We start from the raw sequence: 24,918 nt of genomic DNA, 5'->3' as shown, positions 1-24,918 counted from the left end.
CAATACGTTAGTCCGACAGCGCATTCCTCCGACAGCGCAGTGCTCCGACATTAAACAGTAAACCCGAACCAAACCCGCACCCTAACCCTAACCGCACGCGGATGCCACATAGTCGGAGAAAAGGTCTGTCGGATTAACGCATGCCTCCCTGCAAAGGGAAGCATCACTAAGGATATCAGTCAATTTATCCGTTGCCCCAAGTTACCGGGGACACATGCCTCGGAGTGGGAATCGAACCCACTCAAGGAAAGACATCAATGGGATTTGAACTCATGGCCTCTGGATCATGAATACTGCGTCTCAACCCATTGAGCTAACAGATGGCTGACAAGTATAGCCTTCCTGGTAGTTTTCAGTTGATATTCTGGAAGCCAGTCTGCAAAGGAAAGAATCATAGGAAAGACATCAATGGGATTTGAACTCATGGCCTCTGGATCATGTATACTGCGTCTCAACCCATTGAGCTAACAGTTGGATGACAAATATAGCCTTCCTGGTACTTTTCACTTGATCTTCTGGAAGCCAGTCTGCAAAGGAAAGAATCATAGGAAAGACATCAATGGGATTTGAACTCATGGCCTCTGGATCATGAATACTGCGTCTCAACCCATTGAGCTAACAGATGGCTGACAAGTACAGCCTTCCTGGTGCTTTGACTTGAACAACAAACAAGACAAATAACTTTAAAAAAATGTGTTACAGCATAAATATAAATCTTTTTCATGGGGGGCCCTGACACTACATCTTTTCACATTGGGGTCCACTGCCCAAATACATGTCAATTTGGGGGGTTGACAACAAATCCCATTGATGTCTTTCCTATGATTCTTTCCTTTGCAGACTGTCAAAGGAACTACAGATTCCAAGGAAACAGCTGTAGGTGAATGGATAGAGTCACTGACTAGTGAGCCGCAGGTAACAGGTTCAAGCCTCAGCTACAGCAACAAGTCAGGATGTCAAATCAAATAGGTATTATTAGGAGTGAAATGGTTGTGTTTCTTCACCCCAACTGCACATGACAGCAGTTTTATATCAGTTTACATGTACGTTATTTTCAGTGATGAAGACAAACCGCACAGACGTTCACTGTACTTTAGTACATTTTGTAAACTTATGACTCTGAGTAGAGTAAAATATCTATAAATCCTTAGTACTGTACATGTTATTATGTGCCCTATAGTAAAGTGAAGACAGTTCATCATTTACAACTGTCTGTTAATGTGACTTTCTCCTTTCTCCTGTTGCAAACTACCTGGCTTTCATGAATGCAGATGCCAAACAATTACTAGAATTATCTTTCATGTTTAATATATGATTCGTAAGACATTCGTAAAGAGTGTGTTGACCATTTGCTAACGTTATCATGGGCCTTGTTGTAAAGTGAAGACTATGCATTATTATTTCATGTTTAACAGTGATTAGTAAAACATGTGACATCAAAAAGTGGCAAAGGTAACGTTATATAGTATACAAGTATACAACAATTTATTAAGATATAAAATGTAGCAACTCTTGGCCACAGCACACACACTGACATTTAAACAAAGAAATTAATCACAACAGAATCACAGAGTAGCAGCTTGGAGCCTCTGCAGTCACCACCTCCCAGTGCAAGTTAGCTTTAGCTGCTAAGCTAAACTGCTAAGCATGGAGGACATTACTAGCCTACACATCAAAACAAACATTGTGGATACAAACAGCCACCATCAAAATACCCCCTAGTCATAATGCTACTTCATGTGTGTAAGATTAGCCATTTTATGTTACCTCGATCACCTGCAACAAGACAGTTAAAACACATAAAACATGAATTAGACATATTTCTGTCCAGTCTGCAACTGCATCACTGTTCACTTCCTCCCTAGTAGGCTACTGCAGGTGTAATGCAGGTAATCAGTGTGTTGCCAGATTTTGCAAAAGAAACAAGCGGACAGGTCTATGAAAACAAGCCCAAAAGAAGCAACTATAGGCTCAGGCTCATGATAACGTCTGCAAATGGTTTACATACTCTTTACGAATGTCTTACGCATCATTTGCTTAACATGAATGATAATTCTAGTAATTGTTTGGTGTCTGCATTCATGAAAGCCAGGTAGTTTGCAACAGGTAAGGAGAAAGTCCACATTAACAGACAGTCATAAATGATGAACTGTCTTCACTTTACTGTAGGGCACATAATAACATGTACAAAGGATTTATAGATATTTTAGGAATGTTTTACAAAGCATGTTAAACATGAACAAACACATTAACAGACAGTTGTAAATGATGAACTGTCTTCACTTTACTATAGGGCACATAATAACATGTACTAAGGATTTATAGATACTTTAGGAATGTTTAACAAAGCATATGTTAAACATGAACAAGCTACCAATAGCTTGTATATATTATGTAACATCAGTTACAAATGATTTAATAATCATTTACAGATGTATTATACATGGCTTATTCATGAATAGTTACTAATACCTTTATAGATGATTTGTAACCGTAGTTATAAAGGTTTTAGTAATCATTTACGAATGTCAATAAACAGGTTGTTAATGATTTGTTAATAGTCTACAAACTGCTTATAAACGTTTATAAATGCTTTAGAATGGGTCGTTACAAATGATTTAATAATCTTTTACAGATGTATATAAATGGCTTATTCATGAATAGTTCACTACTTACTAATACTTTACAAATGATTTGTAACTGTAGATATAAAGGTTTTAGTAATCATTTACGAATGTCAACAAACAGGTTGTTAATGATTTGTTAATAGTCTACAAACTACTTATAAACGTTTATAAATGCTTTATAATGGGTCATTATTGTAAAGTGCTACCGAAGCATGATAGAGGCAAATGAGAACGAAATACATAACCTTGTAGAATTTAGATCAGTGTTTCTCAACCTTTTTTGGGCAAGAGACATCTCCAATATTCAGGTCCCCATGCCGTGCATAATGAGGACTATTCGGTTTGTTTTGTTGGAGCCATGTCAGATTACAACTATTTAGGCTGGCCAGTCAAATCTCCCATCACTAATATTGTCTCCAGTGACCAGTTCCTAACAGTACACATCCAACCCTTTCATTTCCTCCTCAGGCGGATATGAACTCTCCTGTCAGAAAATACATCAGCACTATCATTGTCTGACAACCAATGGGCTCAGAGAGAACTCATTCCTGACATTGATCTCTAGGACAAAGCACTGAGAATTTCATATTGACCAAAACCCAAACACTTGATGGCTGCGGTGATATAGGGATAATAACGTTTTATACACACTCATTTAAGAGTGTGCTATCTTGTTTTGCATTGGAAATGTTTGTTATACCTGGAGTGGGAATCTGAAGAAAGGTTCAGACTAACCTTCTGTCTGTGTGTACGTGGGATTTGGCTAGCTTTCCCACCTGCTTTTTCACAGGATCAGACAATCTTAATTTGGAGGCTCTGTGGCAAAGATGTTCCCTTGACTGATTAATCTAATGTGCATGTGATGCAGGGCAGCCAACATTGGACTGTCAGAATCCAGGAGATTTTGGGGGTGTGGCTTGGGGTAATTGGTCAAGTAATTAGTCAATATTTTTGCACAGTCCAACACTCTAGTGTGTTTTTAGAGGATAATATTAAAAATCACTGAAGTTCAATCCCCTAGAGCAGTGGTAGGCAACAATACCTTTGAATTGATGAAATCAGGTATGATGAACAAATAGTTCTATTTCCATTCTTTGAATGTTATGTTTTCACTGTCAACTTTCCTCTTGACACTTTTGGATGAAAAACTCCTCTCACGTTTAAAAAACACACCAAAGCAAAGCTGTGTTTCACATGCCTGGCTTAAATGATACTGTTTCTCTCCATTCTAAGAGACCTTGAACCATGAAAGAGCTCTTGTTCGAAAAGGAGTACTCTGCAGATAAAATGTTCACTAAATATCCTCATAAGTGACACATTCAAGGATGACGCCTGCACAAAAAGGATTACATAAGCATTTCTGTGTGCACCTGTAACATTTGATTCCACATGCTTTTCTATCAATTGCTATACCACATATGTAGTAACTTTTAAAACAATACAGTTATTATTGTATATAAAAGGTTGTTTGTTGCAAGTTCCAGGTCCTAAATTAGCCATTGATTGTGTTCCCCAAGCGTGGGGTTTGGGAGTCCTCCCCCCATTTTACATAGTAGATGTAATTTCCTGTGTTCTGGTGAATCTTGGGAGTTTGATACCAAATCCAGGAGAAATCGAGGAGACTCCTGCAGGATCCAGGAATGTTCTAACAATCAATCAAGATGCCACTTCATGCGGGCCTGTATTTATTGTTATGAGTAACTTGTGACACAGGCTCCCCTCTTTCTCTGTGTATAAGAATGCTCTGGTCTCTCTTTCAGCAGAGAACTACCACCGACCTGTGTTTCATTTACTTCTCCCATGAGCTCAGCCTTCTATCTTAGACATATTCAAGTGTCTCTGCCTCCGTTTGCCTCAACATCCTGATTGATCCAGAATTCAGGGGAAAATAGCAGATCTGGCGAAGAGGTTTGGTGTAGAAGGAAAAAGAGCAGTGTTGACACATACTGACCATGATACTGACATGATACTGACCATGACACTGACACGATACAGACCATGATACTGAGTTGATACTGATGATGTCAGAATCATGTCACAGGGCTGTGACAGGGCCTGACATCCCTGTGACAGTACAGCCAGCTCTCATTGAGCTGGTAATGTGTTGGACCTATAGTGTTCTGTAGAACCTGCTCTCCCTCAACCCCTCTGTTACTCCCCTTGATGTCCCTGGCCACCATGTAAACTTCTCCACCTCTCTCTCAGCTCTAAGAGAGATAGAGATGACTGTGTAATTTCACCACTTTCAACTGGCATTTTTTTAATCACTGTGTGTTTGTAATTCTGTTTTGTTATATGGACCCCGAGTATGAAATAAAGATTGAATTGAATTGAAACCCACCAAATGTTTTTTTCTTAGTATACAGTATGACATTAGTTTTTATGACATATTCAATTCATACACATTTGACTCCAAAATAAAGAAGCAGAGTGAAACTCTAAACAAAATAGTTTAATCGTACAGCACATGTACCTGTCAGGGTCACTAACATAGAATAGTTACAATGGTTGACAGAGGTACATACAATTCTCCAATAAAAATAAAAATGTACGTTTTTTTACTTTTTTATTTTCATCACATTCCAGTAACAGATAATTACAATTAAAGGCATTACTGATTCTGACATACAGTAACAGGCTACTTTGTACACTCCTGAAATAAATTGTGCATCACATAATTGTAAACGAGCAAACCTTGTGAACGACAGGTGCATCGGAGAAGACCGAGAGCCGATCAATGTAGAAGCAAGACTCCTGCACAGGCACACACTGTCTTCAGATGTAAACGCAAAGTTTAACTCCAATCACAACATTTTGATCCGGAGACCTTCATCAAGTTATGAAGGGTTTGTCCACTCCTTTTTTTCCTTTTACGCCATGTCTCTTAGCTAAAAATAGCAGATCTGCAAGTTATGCAGATTTTCTCCAAATGTTTGTCTATTTTCACTGAATGTTCGCCTATTATGACATGCCAGATGTTTATGTGGTTAAACTTTGTATTTGCATTTGAAGACATTTGAGACATAATTGTGCTACAAAATATGATAGGGCCCCTCAAGTTTTTTGTTGTTGCTTTTTAATGCCTGTAAGCAGTCAAATATTTTATTCTAATGAGACAAACTTTCTTTGTGCTTTCACACTCCTAGAAAATCTAATTTGGTTTAGTCCATCCGTAAAGGGTAATTTATTGTGCTGTCAAACAATTGGCTCTGTATTTTACCCTATTTAAAATATTTCATGAATGAAGTTGAACGCATTCTTCTCCAGATTTGCTAATATACGTAATAAACTATGTCTTTAATGATCGATGCCATGAATTATACATGAAAAGATATTCTTTCTATCTAATCATTGGATAGATGTCACTGTTATTTGTGTATCGACGCTCTAAGGAGAGGATGCTGTCGGGTACAGCTGGTCCCTGCCCGTTTTACTAAATTCTTCAAGAGTACCGAAGTCCTGATGTCACAGTATTTTTTTCTATTGAAATCCCATTGGGAAATCTTGAATCGCGTCATATAAGAACAGCTGTGTACCAAAAATAAACATATCATTCTGCGATTCTGTCAGGTACTGTATATGACTATGTGTTGTTTATAATATTGAGTTACATTTGAAACAACCGCTGTGTTTGGAGATGGTTTTTAAATCTTCTTACTCTTTTGATAAATTTGTACTTTTTCACCATCAGTTGACGCTTCATTATCCATAGGAGTAAAATCGCGGGCTGATATGTTTATTTGTGTTATTATTTGACGATGATCTAAGATTTCCCTATGGAATTTTCAATAGAAAAAACTACTCTGTGCCCCAAGGGGATAGCGGCCTCTAGCCGTGATGTCAGACTTCGGATCTCTATTTTGTGCTCAATAAAAAAGTCCTCCCCGCCCTTCTTCATTTTACCATGATCTGTCTTAGCTTAACTTCACTGTCACTGAAATATAACCTAGAGAAGTTATGAAGAAACTTTAGATATTAATTTTCAAAGTAAGACGTCTTAATTAAAGGGGCATGGTTGTGTGGGAGAAAAGGGACATCACTAAAGTTACAACATTCACTCTGCTTGCAAAGACTATACAAAGATAACAAAATGGCAGCAATGTCTGGGAGCAAAATATTAACTCAACATTTGCTGGTATTTATCTGTGATATGATATCTAACAAGGTACATACATTTTAAAACAACATGTATGAGTAGTTTGGTTTCAAAATGATTGCATACAAATGATCAATTGAAAGCTGCAAGCAAAAAGGCTGACTTCACAGTAAATCATAAGGTAGCACACCACAGACGTCTCATATCAAATTGGCACAAATTTGCATTATAGGAGACTGCTGGCACGTTTCATGACAACAAATACAAAGAATGTTTTTGTTCTTTTACATATCCTCATTTTGACATGAATGAATAGCGCCTATGGAACCAAATGGGGAAAACACCAGTGGTATCCTTTAAGATAGTGATTCTCAACCTGTGGGCCGTGGACCACTGGTGAGCCGCGATAATTGGCAAAACACAAAGATTTTAAGGATAATATAACATTAATATACAACAAATTATGTAAAACAAAATATCATGGTATTCTTTTTTAAAACCTTGAAAGAAATGTAGTTTTCTTTGTGATACTGATATGAACTTAAAGTATACTAAGTTAGTTCCATTGATCCAAATCGGAATACATAACATGCTCTGAAAATGTACGCGGTCCACTCATCTGACCACAGCGTGGTCATATGGGGAACCAGAAAAGGTTGAGAACCACTGCTTTAAGATTGTTCACGGGTATTTTGATGAGACTGAATGTTAAAACATGAATTTTAAGAGCTGGAGTTGTCAGGTAATGTGCTAGAGAAACCCTCATAATAAAATAAGTGTACAGTATACAGTACTGTATACAGACAGTATAAAGTACAGTTGTTGCTACACTGAATTTCCTCTACTTGTGATGGAGAGGAAATGGAAAATAACTATGTCAATGTTTCAGTAATTTGTATCAAGTAATATCCACTTAAACTATAAACCACGTCCTTCATTGTAGGAAAAAGGCAATTTATTTTTTTCCACTTCCACTCCAAGTTCAACACATCCGTCATCCCTCAGCTATTGTTATTTTTTAAATGTTAACAATGCTAAACTACAGCTAGTTTGGTAGCTTGGTACCTTTTATTATAAAAATAAGATGCCTCTTGTGTCTCTACCTTCTTGTAGACAGGCCTAGGTTAGGCCACTAACCTGTATATAACCCAGGCTGCTCCAGTACCTTGTATCCAGCCCTTGTACCTTAACATTATGATTCTCTTACAATAACTAAGATAAAAAAGATATGTTTTGATATCAAACAAGATATGACAAATGCAGTTAATTGTATTAAAATCAAATGTCAAAAGATGACCAATATTAGTATCATTAGTAAAAGATTTGCCAGTGTGAGACCTAAACACTATGTACACGGGAGTACATTCATACAGTATATGCTGTTTTACCAAGAGTGGTGAAGACATACTGGAAAGCAACAGTGAATGAATGTACACATGTAACTTACAGTATGTTCCATTGAAAACATTGGGTTACACCTTCATTTACAATGGCCTAATTCCAGCGTATTATATCATTTAAGTATACTAATCAGAGGAAATGTAATTTAAGTACATAATAATGATGTTTTAATGATGTTATAAGTAGCCTACCACCTTTTGCATACTGCCCAAACTAGTATAACAATTGTATTACCAAGTACTTACACATGTGCCTAACTCCCTCAAAAAAAGCCTGTGTATTTACCAAAGGTATATACAGGCTAACTGTGAAACTGAAATAAGACCGTTGTAATGTAAAGTGCTACCTAAGAATCTGTCTGCAGTTGGTCTGCGGCCTCATGTTGCTCCTTCTCCTCCGGTACCGACATGAAGATCTTCTGACAGAACGTGGTGAAGATTTCTGAGGAGAGACAACTCATCGTGTCAGCCACTCCCTGTTGTTTTCCAGCTTGCTCACCCCAGGCTAAATCTAATAAGGTCTGAGCTATTATGAAAACATCGGGGGAACACCTTGATTCAATTCCATCGCCACCAATACAAACATTCCAATTGTATCAATACTCAAAGTTGTGTTACTGCACTAACACCTTTCCATGAATTCCATAAGAACCTATCCCCAGTCTGGACTGTGCCAAATAAATAGACAAAAGACTCTATGAAAACAAGCTCTCCTACTCACCCAGCATCTTCTGGACAACGTGGGGTTTCTTCCACTTGTATCCCAGCAGGTAGGCCGGGATGCCTGTGAGAATGATGCCGGTGCCCAACAGGCATTCAAAGGGAGCTGCCCAGAAGGACACCACGATCATGAACACACAGCCCAACACGAAAGTCACGGGGATGAACAGCCAAATCTGGAGGAAGGAGAAACAAGTTATGTCAAATAAGTCTTGTTTTTACAAACTTTTGGTGGGGTCCTTCATTTAGACAGGACAGTCTAAATGAAGGATGATGTGATACAACATATACACATATAACTACAGTATGCGATCATGCTGCAAATGTAGTTAATTATATTATGTTTTTTAAATTTCATTATACATAACAACCCCCCAACACACACAATTTAGTTTTTATAATAGTGACAATAAAAAATCGACACATTATAACAATAAACGACAACATAACAAAAACAAACAATCAAAAAAAAAACACTGCCATACATTGTATACATCCTTTTCATTAGGTCCCTGTTTTCATTTGCTTTTTATGTTTTCACCAATCCTTTTAAATGGTCTATGAAGGGAGTCCATATTTTTGTCAATCTTTTTGACAGTTTTTATAGCCTTTTACAATACATTTTTGTGAGCTTATTGTAACTGACAGAATACCCCACAATTGAGTGGACATGATTGAAAACTTGTAATTCGATGTTCCAACCCTACCAAAGCTATCTAGATTGAGACGTTAAATTGCACTGATATTATATTATTATAATATGATATTATAATTATTATATATATATTTTTTTATATGGCCTTTTCACAAAACTGTTTTGTGAGCTTCTTGTTATAGAGTAACTAGGCTGAGAGCGTAGTGACTCAAAACGAAGGTGAAAACACTCAGTCAAAGCAATATTCCCAGGGTGAAAGAAAGGGGAATGGCCGTCTATCACTACAGATAGAATTTCATAACAGATAGAAACATAACAGATAAAAACGAGTAGTTCACCCAAAAAAAATCGTATTTTCTATCAATTACATACCCCTTGAATTCATGATTTTTGTCATGAAATATTTTTGTTTTTGTCGCATTCCTAAGCCAATAATTTGATGACCGGGTCATCGGTCAATAGGGGACTCAGTAGTCTCCTACTGGAGACTCTGCCGGTCATCAAATTATTTGATTAGGAATGGGACGAAAAATAAAACATCTCCATGAATTCAAGGCTTTGTGGGGTGTGTAATTGATAGAAAATAAGTAGTATTTGGGTGAACTACTCCTTTAAAGTGTTCCCTCCCTCCCCCCAACATTATGGACTACGGTTATAGCCGCCATAGAGTTAACAGGTCCTCTCGAAAAAGCTGACTAAGATTCTGTTTCGTAAGAAAGTTGGGACACTTAAGATTTAAGATTTGGAAAAAATTACCGACCATACTGTACTTATTGACTAATGACATACTCCAAGGCTATGAATGGACTTTTAAATGTAGTCTCTGAGGCTCTCAGATTGGAACATTCCAAGTGTTGTCGAAAGGGGGGCATTCACTTAATGAGTATTAAAAAGGGCATAATAAAGAATATGGTCATTAGGAAAAGGGGGGAAATGTGTGCTGTAGTTTTTTTTCTTCTCCAGAATCTCTGTCAACAGAAGTAAGTATTCCCCAATGCATACTGATTATTTGCATCATTGATTTGATCAAAGTTCTCTGACCCGGATTGTTCTACCTTAATGGGCCTGTGGAGTTCAGGCTTGGTCCAGCGGAGCCAGAGCATGCCAGCAATGGCCATGCCGACACACATCCAGGTGAAGAAGCTGAAGAGATTGATGACTGAGAAGATGTCCTTAGAGATAGCGTACATCATGGACAGGCAACACTGGCAGGAAGGACATCAAAGGAAAGCTAATGTTAGGCCTGTAAAGCAGGGACGTGCACAGATAGACTCTAGGTGGTGCTACAGCACCTGCCCTTTGCCCTCTTGACCAGAAGTGCCCTTTTGGAAAAAAAGGGGGAAAAAGTATTTTTTTCCCAGTTTACAGCAGGGGTCTTCAACAGGGGGTCCGGGACCCCTAGGGGGTCCTCAGAGTTACTACAGGGGGTCCGCCAAATCTTTATGTGATATGATTTTTCTTTTTACCATAACCACTCGAAACCTAGGATCCCTTTTCTGAGGAGAACTTTAGCCAAAAATAGCAGATCTACAAGCCCACAACGCCTCGCGCTGCGAGGCGTTGTGGGCTTGTAGATCGGCTATTTTTGGCAAAGAGGTATAGGTGTAGAGGGAAAAAAGAGCAGACCAAGTAAACAAAAAAAAGTATAATTTACTTGAGCCCCTGCCCCTCAAAATGTCTGTGCACGTCACTGCTGTAAAGTGTATTAGCATATGAGATGTAGTTTTGTATAACTCTGCCAAATCAAGTCGTCTTCACTAGGAACAATATTTTTTGAATACTGTTTATTTAATGGGACTTTTAAAAGGACCTTATCAGCGTGTGGCATGTTTAGCCCATTGACTAACTCACTGTATACTTGACATTACTGTTATATTCTATTCTCTGTAATTGTTTTGCTCTTGATACGTATTATTTGGCTTTTTTTTTTCAACAATATGTTTATATATTTTTCTTTCTTTTTTTCACAAAGTATTTCAACATTCAATACAAATACAATAAAAAGACAAAAGACATTTACAATAAACCATACAAAACAATCAATGACAAAAACAAGAAACAAAAGAAAAACATACAATACAATGACAACAGCACTACTCCTCTCCAGATTCTTCCATTAAATGTGGCAGATTATTGTTTTCCATATATTGAATAAAACAACCCCACACCTCCTGAAACATTTCTTGTTTGTCCTTAAGTATATACGTGATTTTTTCTAGAGGTAGGCATAAAGACAGTTCTCTGAACCATTGTGCAATGCTTGGTCTATCCGGCTTCTTCCAGGTCAGTGCAATCACTCTTTTTGCTTGTAAGAGACAAATATTTATGAATAATTTCTCATTGCGCTTTATTCTGTGTCCAACTGGATAAAGGCCTAGCAGAAAGAACTTAGGTTCTGGTACAATGTTAATTGAAAGTATCCTTTGTATTTCCTGTCCAATCTCCCTCCAAAAGTCCACCAATCTTGGGCATGACCATAAACAATGGAACAGTGTGCCTCTATCTTCACCACATCTGGTGCATGAGTCAGGAATATTGTTATTGAACTTATTAAGCTTCACAGGTGTGATGTACACTCTCATAAGCCAATTGTATTGAAGGAGTTTTAGGCGTGTATTTCCAGTCTGAGACTGAGCCAATTAACAAGCTGTACTCCACTGCTCCACTGTTAGGTCCTCCTGTAAATCCTCTCTCCAGGCATTGAGCCTATGCTCAGAGGATTCCGGAGAAAATGACAGTAGCAGGTCATAAAATTCTGATATTATTCCCCTTCCGAATGGATTTCTAACCAAAACTCTCTCCAACACAGATAAGGGAGGGGCCAGCATGGAGTGATCCTGGTTAGCCCTAATAAAGTTCCTTAGTTGCAGATATTTGAATATTATTTGGCATTTAACTTAAAATAATGCAAACATTACTCAGACGAAACAATAGACATGGCAAAACCAAAAAATCCATTTCATATTGGGCCATTTTGGTATTGTGCAATGTGTATATTTGATTACATTGCATTTTTGAATACGTTAGCATATATAACGAGTAGAGGCCATTCAACTGTTCATCCAACTGCTTTGAGAGAAGCTACAAGTAGTGTCTATTGGGTGCACGGCTCAGAAGAGTTCAGATAAACAGAAAAATGGCAGCTTTCACAGAGAGCAACCATCTGTTGCCCTGCCTATCTAAATCAAAAGTACCTAAAGGACATTTCCGTGAGTGCTGGCATTTTTCTATTTACATATTATTTGAAAAGCTGATAGAGAGAGTGTGGGGGAATCACAGAATAAAAGCATTGACAGGACTCATTCCTGCAGCAGACCAATCTTGGGTATTGAGCATATCGATTCGTCGCTGTCAGGCAGATTTTTTTGGGGAAAGTTAAAGTAATTTAGTCTGTCTGTGGGTTTTATATGTATATATATTGAACCAAAGGCAAGTATTAAAAAGAGTTTGTGACGAAATAATAATTACATTGGATCCATTGGAACACAGGTTCTTTTTTTACCTTTCCTGAAAAGCGACGCTTTTGGACATACAAATTGGCCATGTGAATGATTTCCACATGGCATTTTGCTTATCAAAAGAAAAACAAATAGTCCACGGAGACGGGCTACTCACTGTGAAGATAAGAGAGGGAACAGGAGTAAACAGGTCAGTATGGACCAATCCCAGAGCAGCAGGAAGCTGACCCTCTCGAGCACCAGCATAGAACAGTCTGTTAAGAGGAGAAAGATGCTGACAGCTCATTATGAATGTCAGTCAGCCGGAAAAAGGAGCAGATAAAAGATACTATTGACAATCTTAATTGAAGTGGCTCAATCCGATCAGACAACCACACACACACGCAGTGGTGGAAAGTAACTAAGTACATTTACTTAAGTACTGTACTTAAGTACAATTTTGAGGTATTTGTACTTTACTTGAGTATTTCCAATTTCCAATACTTTTACCTCTACTCCACTACATCTCAGAGGCAAATATTGTACTTTTACTCCACTACAATTATTTGAAAACTTTAGTTACTAGTTACTTTTCAGATATAAATTATGATATTATAAAACATACATTAACCACTTTAGACATATTTTATACATAGGCTATTTGAAAATAGCAGATCTACAAGCCCACAACGCGTCGCATCGCGACGCGTTGTGAGCTTGTAGATCGGCTATTTTCAAATATTTAGTACTTTTACTTTTGGTACTTTAAGTACATTTTGATGCCAATACTTTTGTACTTTTACTCAAGTAAATTTTTAATTCTGGACTTTTACTTGTAACTGAGTATTTTTATATTGCAGTATTGGTACTTTTACTTAAGTAAAGAATTTGAGTACTTTTTCCACCACTGAAATATACACACCGTGCTGAAGTGAAGAGTGACCCGTTGACAGCTCCAAAGCAGGACAGGCCAACGAACACAGGAATCAACCAGGACATGAAACCAAGGTGATACTCCCCAAAGCTCTGTCACACCACACACAATGTCAGCTCATATTCAGTCAATCTTGTTGAAATTGAGAATCTGTGTTGTTGTTATATATATATATATAGTTGATGTACCTATATTTGTGTTTATTAATGCATTTATTTCTACATGTTATGGATTTTATTTATAAATGTCTGCAATTCTTTGACAGTTTTGTTTGCTCCGCAAACACATTTGTCTCCATTTGACCTGACATGCTCAGACCTACACAGTCAATTCCTGAGAAAACACGAGAGAGCGTACAAATCTGGTTCCATTTGTATGCTCTGAGAGTTAAATGAACACTCAGGATTTAACAGTGTCGGTGGAATAGAATGACAATTCATTGCTGTGAAATATACAGGTTGTAACAAACTGTATTACCAATGTTGCCACGTCCACTTATTATAAGCGACTTTGGGTTTGTTTTTCTGTAAAGTCTCTTCAAAATATTGGTAGTTGCAAGTTGCGTTTTTTTTGGCTTGTTTCTAAAGTGTAGATGCTTATTTGGGCTTGCTTCTTAATGTTACACATTGGCTGCCAAAAACGCAGATCTGCGTTCTATTGCGTCCTTAGAACGCAGGCTGCAAAAGACGCAGATCTGCGTTTTTTGTTTTTTTTCCTATTTGACCCAAAGACCAAGGAGATATGATTTTCCGAAGATTTAAACTCCCATCCACTTCCTTGTTAACTTAAAACTTAAAAATTCTGTATCTCGGCTACTGAGTACTTTTTTTTTTTTTCATTGAAAAAGTCTGGCACTCTACTGTAGAAAATAAATAAATAATTCTGGCAGCCAATGTGTTAAGTGGTTCTCAAACATTTTCATGTCAAGGACCCCCAAATTCATATTTGTATTTGTCTGTGAACCCCCATCTGAAATAGGTGTGTGCCAGGGACCCCCATACAAGATTTGTGTATTTAAAATGTTGTCGTAGACCTGACTGCTTGTTTCTCTTGCAGAATCTGGCAACACTGTTTATTACTCACCACAGCGACAGCCTCTGACTCAACCATCTCTTCTGGAGAGATGGTGGTGAAGTAGGCCAAGTTGGTCAGAACATACACCACGGTCACTATCGGCATGGAGATGATGATGGATAGGGGCAGGTTCCTGGTGAAGGGAAAGGTTGCAGGTCATTTCGGGAAACCCCACAAATTTGGTTTAATCATTACATCCATTCAAATTTGAGCCACAAAAATTCTCAGTGATCCTTTCTCGCAAAAACAGCAGCATCGGTTTTAGGTGAATGCATCTTTCATGCAATGTCATAGCCATGTTCCATCACCTTCAATATGTCACTAATAGTTTCATATCTGATTTCCCCCAGGTCAATGGTGTGGGTTCTAGACTAGCAGTCTTAACACTGGAGGGCGTATGCGTATGCTTGTATTTAATATGAAGCTCTATATTGTTCAATACCACCATGCATTCAACAGATAAGCACGCTTAGATAAAGATGTGAAGGTAGTCATTATAGGCATATATTTACAGGAGCGTCTGTAAAATCCTCAACACAACCTTCATCACATTTAAGTCACCTCTCTGGATTGATCATTTCCTCGGTCACGTAATTCAGGTAATTCCTGGAGAAACAAACACAAACAAAAGATATATCATGTGCATTCTTTAGCACTAGGACACAAATGGATTTTGAATATGTTCACTGACTGTCTCTCTGCCTTACCAGCCTCCAAAAGCAAACAGACCACTGTAGAGAGCTAGGACTATATTGCCAACTCCCATTTTAGTGCCTTCGAACGCCAGCTCTGGTGTAAGGTATGGCGTATCACCTGCACACACACACACACACACACACACACACACACACACACACACACACACACACACACACACACACACACACACACACACACACACACACACACACACACACACACACACACACACACACACAATGAACAGAGTGAGTCCAGTAAGAACAGATAATGAATAAATAAGAACTATTTCCTGCCTAAACAGCTTCAGCTGATTTAGTTCATGTGTTGTTGTTTTTTTACTGAGGAAAGTCTGTTGCTCTCTGTTGACAGACGTGGCATTTTCAAAAAGCAATGAGAGCACAGCCTGAATCCCACTATATATAGGGTGATGCTGCGCCTGAGCTACCCAATACCATTCTCTCGCCACTCGTAGAGAACAACATTGTGTTTTATTTGTTTATAAGGCCCTGTGCGGCAAGCTGCCATTATATTTATCTTCTTTTTTTAAACACCAATCCTACGGGATATCACACGCGCTCACAAGCTTACATTTCTCTTAAAATTCCTCGAATGAAAAGTGAACAAGGAAATCTGCTTTTTCATTTTATGCCCCTAGCAAATGGAATAAACTCCAGTTCTCTCTGAAACTGGATAATCTGATCTCCATAGAGTCTTTTAAGGTTCTTCTCGACGAGGTATTACGTAAAGAGTGTACCTGTTTTGCATTCCCATTGTGATCTTACATCATGTTGTATTCTCTGTATTATTATTATTTTCTTTAATGTTTTTCTATATTTAACTATATCTTACTTCACTGTTTATTGCTTTGTATTGTATATTGTGCTGTACAGGGCATCCTCGCAAAAGAGAGCGTGCTCTCAATGGATTACCCTGAATAAATAAAGGTCAATAAAAATAAAATATAAATAATGGTAGAACAGGTTTCACTGAGGGGAACTCTACACAGTCAAACCTCAGTGTTCATTTAACTGAGAGTATACGCATACTGTAGCTGCTGCTTTCACACATGCACTGCAACCTTGAAGTTATTCTAGACATTAACCGATGAGACTGTATATGAGAACACAAATGTCCCGCTCAGTAGGACTTGACATGCATGCCAGCTCTCTAGTGCTAAGGCGTAATGTACACTGGCGAAGTGTACACTGATGTGGTTGTAATGACTTATAATTGTAATAAAAGTGTAAGACTGAGTCTAAAGTGAGACTGAGAGTTGTTCATTACATGTGTAGCCACCAACCATTTTGAATTGCAAAGCATGCACTCCTATTGAGCAAAAAATGTAAATCATAGGGGGGTCTTCTGTTGAATCTTTGAGACCGAAGGGGTCCAGTGCTCAGAAAAGGTTGAGGACCCCTGACCCTAATGTAAAGCCTTCGTTCCACTTCCCCCTCCTTTCTCTACCTGTCTCTTTCAGATGGAAATGACTCCTTTTTATTGGTGAGCCATATTTACATGCATTCTACTCCCCCTGCATCATTCCCCTAGAAGGAGCACAGCGCCACGACAGACGGCAGGCCCCCCATGCATGCCCAGTTTCCATGGCAACGCAGCGTGGAGGACAATGGCTGGTGGGTGTGGTCAGACGAGGGAAGCGTGACAGATGTACTGTAGCACGCTCTCTTCTAGCACAATGGTTCTCAATGTCGGGTGCGGGGACCATCAGGGGTCCAAATGGACCCTTACGGGTCTTTAACTCTGAGAGTGTACAAATGGAACCCAATGGATTTCACAGAGTAGATTGGGGTCCGTGGCCTATTATGCATATCAAACTGGGGGTTCAAACCTTGAAATTCAAAAGGTTGAGGACCACTGTTCTAGCATGTGTGTGTGTGTGCGTGTGCGTGTGCGTGTGTGCGTGTGTGTGTGTGTGTGTGTGTGTGTGTGTGTGTGTGTGTGTGTGTGTGTGTGTGTGTGTCCGTCCATATCCAGATCCAGGTAACAGAAGTACCACCACTATGTTTTGGGTCTTTGTCAGGCGCCTGACAAAGAGCCTTTCAACAGCAAGCTGGTGTGCTGACTTTTCTTTCCTTTTGATCACATGCTGTGTATATCGTCGCTGTTGGGCAGAAACCTCTTATCTCCAAACTAACTTTTTGTGTTTTTTTTCGTAAATTAACGCCCTACACGCCACACTACAGCGTCATACAGAAGCATCAACATTTTGCTGCTTTTGAATTTGAATCTTGAAAAGTAACGGTTTTGTACATATGAGGTTTCCACCCGACAGAGACAAGATGCACTTGCATGCACACAAGCACCCATGCATTGACACACATTGACGGCCTGCCGCCTCCATAAACAGCTTTAGTGTTATTCAGTTTCAGTAAAAGGATGGCAATACGCCCGATTTGACTCATTAATACGGGTCAACAGTCTGTTGTTCATTAGACATCAATTAAACCTCTGTCAGTGTGCTGCTGTTACATGTACAGTATGTATCTATGCCACTCCTTTCTGGACAAAGACAATATGTTTATTCTTTGTACATATTTCTATGGACCTGAGTACGCTAATAAAGATGCAATTGAATTGAATTGACTATCACACAAACAGTACAAGAAAACAGGATAACCTTGTCATTCATAGTCATACTACCTAAACTGATGGTATGATCCCATTGGCCAATCAACATACAGCAACCATACAGCAGTGAAAAGTGATCCAGGGGGTCCCCAGCTAAATTTGTTATATAGAATCAAAATACTTTTGAACCAATTTAACCCTATCAGCCATTGGAAAATAGCCGATCTACAAGCTCACAAAGCGTTGGCCAAATTGACTGTATACCATTTTGGGGGTCCTTGACATGAAAAGGTTTGAGAACCACTGTGGTAGAGTATTACAATACAATATAACTAACACAACTGTGACGGTTGTATTTCGTCTCCCTGCTCTTCATTTGAGAAATGTATAGGGTCTGACCACTACTGGTTGACATGTGGTACTTCCTTAAGGTCTACATTTTATCTCTCTCCTGAGCAAGCAGGCTTACTCTTCTAGCGCACTAGCGCAGTGGTAAAAATGTCAGCAGCGGACCCGGGTTTGAATCTCAGGTACTAGGACATGAAAGTTACAGAGTGCAGCCTTAAGTAAAGGAAAGGTGTGTGGTGACAGAATGCAGAATGGGTTCAAATCAGGTAAATGGGGCTGAAGTACCTGTGCCGATCTGGATGAAGCCGAACATGATGATGATAGCGAGTGCTACCAGCTTTGAAGCTGTGAACAAGTCCTGGACCTTGGTGGCTGCTCTCACGCTGATACAGTTGACAAATGTCAAGGAGGCTAGTGGAAGCAGAGAGACGGATTGTCAGGCACATACAGATGAATCACCATTGATTAAGTGAATATAAAATCAAGTGTAGCTTGTATTGTTTGTTGTCAACATTTTATGAAGGAGAACACATCTTAGCTAGTGTTTGTGATGATGATGATGATGATGCCTCTTTAGCAAGACTACAGATATGGAATTGACCATATTCACATATGGTGACCATTTTGCTCGTATGTCATACCCCATCTTGTGTCAGACGAATATGTGTGATTGGATTTGGGTGCACTGTAGTGTGCACATCATCCAGTGAGTGTACTCACTGAGACACAAGCAGGCGATGAGCTTGGCGGCGCCGTCAGGGACGGCACAGCTCGGGTAGAGCGGCTTCAGGAGGTACGTGGCGAACACCAGGGACACCACGTACTGGGACGAGGGGCGGATGATGAGCATCTCCACCCACAGCTTCAGGAAGGCGGCGAGCTCGCCATACACCTCCAGGATGTAGGTGTAGTCTCCCCCCGACTTGGTGATGGTCGTGCCCAGCTCGGCGTAGCACAGGGCGCCCATGGTCGACACCACTCCGCAGACGGACCACACGATCAGGGAGAGCCCTGCCGAGCCGGTCTCCTTGATGACGCCGGTCGGGGTGATGAAGATGCCGGAGCCGATGATGGTTCCAATGATCATCCCCACCCCGTTGAACAGGGTGATGCTGCGCCTGAGCTCTACCTTGCCCTCCTTGACTGCCGGCGCACCATCGACGGGTGCAGTGGCGTCCGCGGGCGAGGGGACCATAGGGGTGGTGGCAGACGGGGGCTTCTCCGTGATGGATTCATTCTCATCTGGGACTGGAGAGAGGAGGACACAAATGACACAAGGATGAACTGTCTGTGAGAACCTGGCGTCTGTTGCCTGTGTTGAACAAGGGGGGGGATTGTCTACTAGCAGATGTGCTCACATTAAAAACACAATCCAGGGAGGAAATGTCAACATATAACATCAACATAATTTACGCCAATTCTCTCTTGGCCTTTTTGGTCGAGTATTCATCCAAGCAATTCCTTTTTGTTTATTTTAATTAACAGTACGGTACAACTTCCCAGGACTGTAAATAAACGAAGTAATTGGAGCCATAAGAGAATGTTTTAGTCAATATTTGTATTGTTGTACTGTAGAGAGTGTGTTCTACTGTAGAAGCAATGTGCGTCCCAGTGGATTATCTGTGGTGTGGGATAAAGTGTCAAACAAGACACAGAGTAGCAGCCTGCAGGCATTGTCAAACCAGTTTTTACCAGAACTATGAGTTGGCAACCTCACTGGTTACATTTTCCCATCCCAGAGCCGCAGGTTCGACCTGAAATACCCTGCTTGGGATGAGTTTTCTTTCAAAGTGTAATTGTTTGATCATGAGTGTAAAGACTAAATGAGAGATCCAGAGGACCTTGTGTGTGTGTGTGTAACCTACAATTAACAAGATATATTATCCAGAGAAACTTACACTTACACAGTGCAAGATCAGTGTTAACCCATTAAGACCTGAGGCCGATTCTACAAATGCCCTCTAAATCAGTAGTTCTAAAACTTTTTAGTCATTCAAAATTATTCATTTAAAAAATGGCAAGAAGTGACGCGCTGTGAGCTTGTATTTTTGAATAGCCAACGCAACAATCTAAAATGACACAGATGCTTTCCCGGTTTTAATTTGAATGACATGAACCCTAGTCTGCAAACAGGATTAATGATCATGTAAGTAGAGTGCAAAGAAAACAAACAATTTAGTAACTATACCAGGTAAACAATATTTGTATTTGTGAACAACAAACTGTATGTCAATCTAAATAATATATAACATACTTAGGTATGTATATAACATACACAAGTATGTATATAACATACACAGCTATGTATGTGACCAAGTAAACACACTGTATGCATAGTATGACTAGCATGTACAGTATCAGAAATAGGCAACAAGAGGTGAAACTAGGAAGGAGAAGTGCCAGGGGGTGAGGTATGAAGATTATGAAGAGCTGAGTTTTCAGACAGGTGGAAAATGGGGAGTGCGTCTGCAGTCCTGGTCATTCCATGGCTTGGAATCCAGGAGGGAGAAGAGTCTAGGACGCCTGAAGCAATGGCCAGGGTGTCGTGGGGATGGGAGGACTGATCTAACTAAGGGTAATTCAGATCCTGGAGGTACATGCAACGACAATTTGTCATTCTCACAGTCTGTCAGGAAATCTCTCTCTCACACACACACACACACACACACACACACACACACACACACACACACACACACACACACACACATGCATTATAACATTAGGCGGTGTTGCATCAGACCAGGTGCATAGTGGAAAGATGCCGCCATGCACCATGTGCCATCAACAAAGGTGTGTGTGTGTGTGTGTGTGTGTGTGTGTGTGTGTGTGTGTGTGTGTGTGTGTGTGTGTGTGTGTGTGTGTGTGTGTGTGTGTGTGTGTGTGTGTGTGTGTGTGTGTACCCACCCCCTATCTTCTCCTTGCTCAGCGCCTTGGTAACACTCTCTCGGCTGCCGCGCGATTTCAGCTCCGGCTCGGCCATCCTTTTTCTCTCTCCTCTGAAATCCCCCCTGTCTTCTCTTCCTCTCCCCCTTCCCTTCCTTTCTATATGCCCTCTTCCTCCTCCTGCTTCAATGTCTTCTGTTGCTTACCCACCCACTCTCTCTCTCTCCCTCCCTCTATCTCTCACACACACACACCCACTGTCTCTCTTTATCCCAGCAGCCTCTCTTGCTGACCGTGTATACCTCACTGGCACTCTCTCCCTCTTGAACACTACCCTGCTACCTTTATGTCTCCCTTGTCTCTCACACACAGGTTCTCTCTCTCCTCTCTCTCTCTGTGTCTCTCTCCCTCTCTCTCTCTCTCACACGCACAGTCTCATTCTCTCTCTCCCAATCACAGGCTCTCTCCTCCTCACGCAAAATACAGCTCCCCTGACCCTTGCCGTCTACCTCTCTGACTGTGTGTGTGTGTGTGTGTGTGTGTGTGTGTGTGTGTGTGTGTGTGTGTGTGCGTGCGTGCGTGTCTCCCCAGTATACTAAAGCCGGAGGGGGGTGGAGGGAGGGAGCAGACCTTTGTGGGGAGTGTGATGCAGTGATGCTGCTTGCCTGGTGCCTACGCCCATTCCCTCCCACTGAATGATGGGATATCTCAGTCAGCTGGATGGAAGTAGGTCATAGGCAGCATTCGGAGGTGCCACTGTGGGAAGCTGTCATCTTTTGGTGTGCCAAATGAGCTAGTGTTTGTGATTGTGTGTGCATGCGCGCGTGCGTGCGTGCGTGCGTGCGTGCGCGTGCGCGCGTGCGTGCGTGCGTGCGTGCGTATATGTATATCGTTGATGGGACTGTGTCTCACCAACAAAGGATGCTGAAGGACAGGTGCTCCATCTGGTGGTGCAAAGTAGGAAAGGCAGCTACCTTTGTCCCTCCTCCCATTCTGAATAGGGTGATCCATGGGTGATACACTGACTGAAGGGGAGAAAATGGAGTACCAATGGCTTTGTTAAACAGCATAGAATGATAAAATGCTATTGCTCATGCTAATAATATTACTAATAATAATGCTTAAAACAATAAATAATAATAATAATAATGATGATAATAATGCCAATACCAGTGCTAACAACAGCTGCTGGTCATCTATTGGTTTCATATGACAGGCCAATTAATACTGTTCATTTAGTTTTTAAGTTTTTTTCCACAATGGGTTTTTAAATCTGCATTTTGTAGAGATTAAACATAGAGATTAAATAACTGTGTCTATTTACCCAAGGCGTCCACTAGATGGCGATCTTTACAAGTGTTTCAAACAGAGCCAAATGGTTAAAAGTAGCTCATCACTTTCGACAACAAAGTTTATGATTATATTCATACCATACGTTGTTTAACGTTTTGCTCAAATAGATCATCTCTACTTTTACGATAAAAAAACACGCGTAATTAACATACATTCAAAACAAAATCACGGTTGTGATCTATATGTAAGCATACGAATTAATAAACATCTTTGAATTATTGCGACCTTGTCAAAATGGTTAAGGGGGGAAAAAACGCATATCCCACATGTATTTTCCCGAACCATTAATTTGTCAAAGGTCGTAATAATTTATAGATAGATAGGCTAGTGTTTATTCATTCGCTTGTCCACCTGCTGCTGACTTCAATGCATTGCATCAAACTTTCGGCTCCAGTTAAGTTTGTGTTTGCATCCCAGAGTGCGGAGGTTATTAAATAATCGAGTTTATTCTTCACGTTACGGGGCCGGGGGCGTGTATCATGAAGTTCCATAGCCTTGGATCAAGACTATCATAGATTTATCGATTTCGCATTTGTGTATCTATGATCGTCTTGGGCTTCACCCCCCAGTTGTCACTGGTCATCCGCCCGTCAAGTCCGTATTTCTCCGAACATGTACAAATGCAAAATATAAGGTGCTTACCCGGTAGCCCCGGATGTTCACTCTACATTCAGAATCTTTGTGCACTTTATTAGTCCGTATTTTTCAATAGATGTGTGTGTTTTAATCCCGTCTGTGCTGAACGCTTTAACTCTATGGCTGAACGCCATTCCCCCCTCGTTTACTTCCTGTTTACATAGGGTGTAACACCGGCTTTCACCGGATGCGTCTCGTCACTACCGCCCAGGAATACAGGGAATTTCCGACACAGACGGGATTAAAACCCAAATCTATTGACAAATACGGCCCAATACACAGTACACACAGGTTCCGAATGCCAGGCTAACATCCTGGGCTACAGGGTCAACATTTTACATGTTTTTTGTACATGTACGGAGAAGTACGGGATTTTCGCGCGGATGTGCAGTGTTATGTCTTGGGGGTGAAGCCCTGCCCAAGACTATCATAGATACGAATGTAAGTCAAACATACATCTATGGCTAGCTTCGTTCGGACAACTGAGTCTGACTTTCCTAATCAATCAACAACAAAAAAAACAGCATTCCGAGAATGAGCCCCGTTCAGTTCGGCGGTGATAGGTCACGCGCTTGCATTCCTATCAAGCTGACAAAGTCGACTTGCAATCACCCAGCTCCACTCCTAGAGGAGTCTCTCAGCTGATGCACAAGTCATGTGAAGCACAAGTCAAGAGCTGCATTTACGCAGTGCACTTTCTGCAACGTGTCCGGGGACTTTCCCCTGGGCGGGGTTATGGAGAAACACTGTTCTCTGTGGGTAGCCCAGAGTGCAAGCCTTCCGAATGCCCGGATGTTTATATGTCTGCCCCACGTATTTATTGGTACACGGGGGTTGAGTGTTTACAGTCATGGTGTCAAAAAAGTTACAAATGGTTTCGTTTAATGCTTTTAATTGTCAAAATACCACATATGCTTTGTGAGCGCAGTGTTGGATTATTATGATGTACTTACTTGAGGGTTTATTAAAGTACATTCGTTGTGGAATGCGTACACAAGTGCATCATGGGGGATTTAAAGACACAGTAGCCCCCCAGATACCCAATGACGTATCTACATACAACATAGCTCTATTGATCTGCAATGGTTCTCAAACTTTTACATTTCAAGGTCTCCTAACAGTGTACAAATGGACCCTAATGGTTCGTTTGGCTCCATTTGTACACTGTCAGAGTTACAGACTTGTATCGTCAATTTAGACCCCCCTTAAGGAACCCAGAGAGTCCCTGGAATCCTCTGTATATTGATTGATTGATTGATTGATTGATTGATTGATTGACATTTTTATTAGGCAAAACAATGTAAAACAACACAGTTACATTCATAATATTTTTGTCTAAAAGTCCGACCAAAAAAGTCCTTGCGGACTTGTTTCCGTTGGGGTCCTTGAATTAATTTCATAGACAATCCGAGATGTAATGTATGAGATGAAAGACAGGTAAGATTAGACCATTTTTACTTATAT

At 40.2% G+C, this 24,918-nt stretch overlaps 1 protein-coding gene across 2 annotated transcripts; it reads right to left on the bottom strand.

Annotated features, from left to right (window-relative positions):
• Positions 1-5,110: 5,110 nt before the first annotated feature.
• LOC311053753 (large neutral amino acids transporter small subunit 1-like) lies at positions 5,111-23,543 on the bottom strand. Of its 2 annotated transcripts, XM_084069439.1 has the most exons (12): positions 23,461-23,543; positions 22,378-22,490; positions 19,300-19,827; positions 18,865-18,990; positions 15,651-15,756; positions 15,505-15,549; positions 14,953-15,076; positions 13,858-13,961; positions 13,114-13,210; positions 10,554-10,703; positions 8,845-9,019; positions 5,111-8,565 (listed from the first exon to the last, which is right to left on the bottom strand). In XM_084069439.1, exons 3-12 carry the CDS (start codon positions 19,772-19,774, stop codon positions 8,471-8,473), a joined length of 1,497 nt encoding a protein of 498 aa, XP_083925565.1. In that variant the 5' UTR covers positions 19,775-19,827; positions 22,378-22,490; positions 23,461-23,543; the 3' UTR covers positions 5,111-8,470. The 2 variants fall into 2 exon arrangements, with proteins under 2 accessions (XP_083925565.1, XP_083925564.1); XM_084069438.1 differs by lacking the exons at positions 22,378-22,490; positions 23,461-23,543 and adding an exon at positions 21,487-21,585.
• Between the last annotated feature and the right edge of the window lie 1,375 nt (positions 23,544-24,918).

The sequence above is a fragment of the Gymnoscopelus microlampas genome (assembly GCF_963454915.1).
Source record: "Gymnoscopelus microlampas genome assembly, chromosome: 10".
In the NCBI taxonomy this organism is placed as follows: Eukaryota; Metazoa; Chordata; class Actinopteri; order Myctophiformes; family Myctophidae; genus Gymnoscopelus; species Gymnoscopelus microlampas.
Note: the sequence above shows the minus strand (reverse complement) of the source record. Positions and strands in the feature narration are given on the sequence as shown.